The 4927-nt window shown below is 51.3% G+C and overlaps 1 protein-coding gene across 2 annotated transcripts; it reads left to right on the top strand.

Annotated features, from left to right (window-relative positions):
- Window positions 1-292: 292 nt before the first annotated feature.
- LOC123140958 (potassium transporter 19-like) lies at window positions 293-4541 on the top strand. Of its 2 annotated transcripts, none has more exons than XM_044560215.1 (9): window positions 293-480; window positions 850-992; window positions 1351-1573; window positions 1730-1978; window positions 2068-2118; window positions 2295-2555; window positions 2635-2687; window positions 2769-2883; window positions 2981-4541. In XM_044560215.1, the coding sequence occupies exons 2-9, from the start codon at window positions 891-893 to the stop codon at window positions 4129-4131; spliced, it is 2205 nt and encodes a 734-aa protein (XP_044416150.1). In that variant the 5' UTR covers window positions 293-480; window positions 850-890; the 3' UTR covers window positions 4132-4541. The 2 variants fall into 2 exon arrangements, with proteins under 2 accessions (XP_044416150.1, XP_044416149.1); XM_044560214.1 differs by having other exon boundaries at window positions 294-480; window positions 847-992.
- The last annotated feature ends 386 nt before the right edge of the window (window positions 4542-4927 follow it).

Raw genomic sequence — 4927 nt, forward strand, 5'->3', positions numbered from 1 at the left:
TATTTTTATATTTGATTGAAGGGTGTGCTATCAGTGTAGATGCCGGTAGGTTAGCCAACTTTCCGCATGATCCCTTTTGTAACGCTCCATCTGGAGCTTGATCAATAAACCTTGGTGGTACCCTAAAATAAACTAACGCGAGAAGGCCTCCTGGCCGGAGAAAACGGAAAGAAACGAACGCCACGAGGCCAAACACGGCAAGTCCGTTGCGCCAAACGGCTGGAGAAATCTTTTTGCGTCGACGCTGGGTAAATGCCCTGGAGCTGTAGAGAGGCAGGCAGCTTCTGTTTCTCCTCCTCTCTGGCAACGTGTCCAAATCCTAACAAACTTCCTAAAAATATGGTGGCTGCGTGTAGTATATAATGAGCCGGCAGAAGCGCAGCAGGGCAAAGGCTTCGTTTACCGCTCTCGCGCGCCGCCGGCCGCAGGGAGCAAGGAAGATCGATCTGGCCGTCGTCGTCGCCGCCTCCGCCCCGGCCGGTATGATATCTCCTCCGGACGGACTGTCGATCTCTCTATCCCTCTCCGTCTCTTCCATCTCCTTCTCCTTGCCATTCATCGTCTCTAGATTTTCCACAGTTCTATTTATCGTACGCGTCCGTTCGGTTGTTCCTACGAAATCACCCTTGCGATTTCCGGTTGTCTAGCGCTCTGACCTTTGACGACCCAACGAATCCTCCTTCCTGGACTCGTTCATACTCTCGTAAAGTCTCCTGGATTCGTACAAGATCAGTCTAATTAATTATTAGACTGATCTTGTACATATCATGCAAGATCAGTTTAATTAAAATTCGTTCATGCTCTCGTAAAGTCTCCAAGATTCACTCCTTCGCTTCCTTGTTTCAGCAGAGAGCTTCGCAGGTTGTGCTGCTTGAAGGCGAGACGAGATCATGTCGGTGGAAGCCGCCGAGGGCGCGGAGACGATGGCGCGCCGCGACTCGCTCTACAGGGACGCGGAGAAGGTCTCCGGCGACAGGCGCCACGGCTCCGGGGTCAGCAACCAAATCATCCATCACCTTACTTAGACTGGTCATAGTGGGGAGTAACTTATACTAATGTCATGCATATGACACTAGTCTAAGTTACTATCTTCATAGTGCAAAGTAACATAGTAGTAGTGTCATAGAGGACTTCATTAATTAGCTTGTAGACTCATCTTGTCTTGGAAAGCGCTATGTTATAATAACATATTATGTTACCACTTCTCATTAACTGCATGCCACATAAGCAAAAATTTCTCGAAGTGCGCTATGTTACTTGCTAAGTCACTCCCACTATAACTAGCCTTAACCTGTGCCACGGCCGATGTTAATTCTCAAGTATGGTGGGCGCATGGATGCATGCATGCAGGTAAGCTGGAGGCAGACGGTGCTGCTGGCGTTCCAGAGCATCGGCGTGGTGTACGGCGACCTCGGGACGTCGCCGCTCTACACCTACTCGGGCACCTTCCCGAACGGCATCCGGCACCCGGACGACCTCCTCGGCGTCCTCTCCCTCATCCTCTACACCCTCATCCTCCTGCCCCTGCTCAAGTACGTCTTCATCGTCCTCTATGCCAACGACAACGGCGACGGTCAGTACCTACCTTCTATTTATATGTAAACTTATTGTGTTTTCCCCTTTTTTCTGAGCTCTCTTGTGTTTGTTCATGGACATTAACTCATGCTGGCGTTTGTGTTTGTATTTGTTTGTTCATGGACATTATATTAACTGGGAATGGTGCATGTAGGGGGCACGTTCGCGCTCTATTCGCTCATCTCGCGGTACGCCAAGACCAGGATGATCCCCAACCAACAGGCCGAGGACGCGTCCGTGTCCAACTACAGCATCCAGGAGCCCAGCTCGCAGACCAGGAGGGCGCAGTGGGTGAAGCAGAGGCTCGACTCCAGCAAGGCCGCCAAGATCGCCCTCTTCACAATTACCATCCTCGGCACCTCCATGGTCATGGGCGACGGCACCCTCACACCGGCAATCTCTGGTACGTACGTACATTACCAAGTTTATTATATATATTTAATTGATGAAGACTAATTAATCTGATGATGCTTGATGGCTGTGTTGTTGCAGTGCTCTCTGCGGTGAGCGGGATCAGGGAGAAGGCGCCCGACTTGACCCAATGTACGCACGCATGTTTTCTTGTACTCCCTCCGTAAACTAATATAAAAGCGTTTAGATCATATAGTGATCTAAACGCTCTTATATTAGTTTACAGAGGGAGTAATTGTCAAGAGATTTTAGCATGTCCTCTAGCTTGTTGTACCCAGCAAATTGAATGTGGTTTCTTGTAAAAACAGCGCAAGTGGTGTGGATCTCAGTTGCCATCCTCTTCCTGCTCTTCTCGGTGCAGCGCTTCGGCACGGACAAGGTTGGCTACTCCTTCGCGCCCATCATCTCGGTGTGGTTCGTCCTCATCGCCAGCATCGGGGTGTACAACCTCGCCGCCCACGACGCCACCGTGCTCAGGGCCCTCAACCCCATGTACATTGTGGACTACTTCCGAAGGAACGGCAAGGAGGCGTGGCTCTCTCTCGGGGGCGTCGTCCTCTGCACCACAGGTACATAATTGAACTTCAGTCTGTCAGATGCCTTTCTTTCTCTCTACTGATGATCAAATTCGCTATCTACGTCCTGCAGGCACGGAGGCCATGTTTGCTGACCTTGGTCATTTCAACATCAGGGCCATTCAGGTTCGCCACTACCATATTCATCTGTAGTACACTAGTTCAGAGCAGGGACTGAATTTTTCTTCATTTTCGGGGCTGCTGCAGCTGAGCTTCAGCTTCATCATCTTCCCCTCCGTGGCGCTGTGCTACATGGGTCAGGCATCCTACCTACACAAATTCCCACAAGACGTCGCCGACACATTCTACAAATCTATCCCAGGTAGTAGGAAACCACTGTTTTTTACAGCTACAAGAAAAATCATTTTGTCATGATGGTGCAAAACTGAAAAAGAAACGTGTAAACCATTTAATTTCAGCGGCGATGTTCTGGCCGACGTTCATCGTGGCCATCTTGGCGGCCATCATCGCCAGCCAGGCCATGCTGTCCGGCGCGTTCGCCATCCTGTCCAAAGCCCTCTCCCTCGGCTGCTTCCCGAGGGTGGAGGTGGTGCACACCTCCAAGAAGTACGCCGGGCAGGTGTACATCCCGGAGGTGAACTTCCTCATCGGCGCCGCCAGCATCATCGTCACGCTCGCCTTCCAGACCACCACCAACATCGGCAACGCCTACGGGATATGCGTCGTGATGGTCTTCTCCATCACGACCCACCTCATGACGGTGGTGATGCTGCTTGTGTGGAAGAAGAACATCGCTTTCATCGCCGCCTTCTACGTCATCTTCGGGGCCACCGAGCTGCTCTACCTGTCCTCCATCCTCTCCAAGTTCGCCGAGGGAGGGTACCTGCCCTTCTGCTTCTCGCTGGTGCTCATGGCGCTCATGGCCACCTGGCACTACGTCCACGTCAGCCGCTACTGGTACGAGCTCGACCACGTCGTGCCGGCGACCGAGCTCACAGCGCTCTTGGGTCACCCCGACGTGCGGCGGGTGCCCGGCGTGGGCTTGCTCTACTCGGAGCTCGTCCAGGGCATCCCTCCTGTGTTCCCACGCCTCGTCGACAAGATGCCGTCGGTGCACACCGTCTTCGTCTTCATGTCCATCAAGAACCTCCCCATCCCGCGGGTGGCCGCCCCCGAGCGCTTCATCTTCCGAAGGGTCGGCCTCGCCGAGCACCGCATGTTCCGCTGCGTGGCGCGCTACGGCTACACCGACCAGATCGAGGGCGCCAAGGATTTCTCCGCTTCTCTCCTTGACGGCCTCAAGCTGTTCATCTATGAGGAGGCCGCCTTCTCCTGCCAGCAAACCGACGACGACGGCGGCTGCGCCCTGCGGGCAGCGAAGGCGGCCGCGGAGGAGGAGCAGCGGTTCATCGACGCAGAGTTGGAACGCGGCGTGGTGTACCTGACGGGCGAGGCGGACGTGGTGGCTGCGCCGGGGTCATCGGTGATGAAGAGGATCGTGGTGAACTACGTGTACACCTTCCTGAGGAGGAACCTCAGCGAGAGCCACAAAGCGCTCGCCATTCCCAAGGACCAGCTGCTCAAGGTCGGGATAACCTATGAGATATAGATCGATGTTTCTTCTGCAGAACATGTTTGGTGATAACATAGTTTTAGCAAATGGATTAGTAGTGTAAACCTCTGAATTTTACATTGCCCAGATGATCTGTACACAATATGAGAGTAATGCTACATCTACAAAAGGTTACTTGAACCTAAGTAACCTTTTGTAGATGTATCATTACTCATGCTGTACAACACTTGGGGAAAAATCTTATAGATTGCCTACATGCTGATGTGGCATGAGCTAATTAGGAATCACTCACCATGGTAATACTAGGCTAGTAATAATGGGGAGTAATTTAGAGTAGTAACATGCACATATTACTAGTCTATATTACTACCTTCATAGTGGGTAGTAATTTTGTAGACTCATTTGCATTGAGAAACACTATCTGATGGTAACATATTATGTTACTCTATTTGCCTCTCTCTCCTCATTAATTACTTGACACAATCTTTTTTGCTTATGTGGCACGTACGTTACTACCTATGTTACTCCCACTATGACCAGCCTAAGCCTCATGTCGCATACCCTATCGTTGAACTGTGTGCGATAAAATCGAATTGTATCGTGTGTTCAAAAGTGACACATGTGCGATCACTGATCCATCGCGCACAATTGAGAAAAGAGTCCCGTGTGCAATACCGCGCACATAGTTTGATTGAACAAATCGTGTGCGATAACTCGTGACAGCACACACGTTTCTTCATCACAAATTTATTTTGAGTGTACCATGTGTGAAGTGGCGCATACAGTTTCAAGCATAATGTGTGTACACGTCGCCGTCTTGTCTTCTCCCAAG

Source organism: Triticum aestivum, chromosome 6D (genome assembly GCF_018294505.1).
Source record: "Triticum aestivum cultivar Chinese Spring chromosome 6D, IWGSC CS RefSeq v2.1, whole genome shotgun sequence".
NCBI lineage: Eukaryota > Viridiplantae > Streptophyta > Magnoliopsida > Poales > Poaceae > Triticum > Triticum aestivum.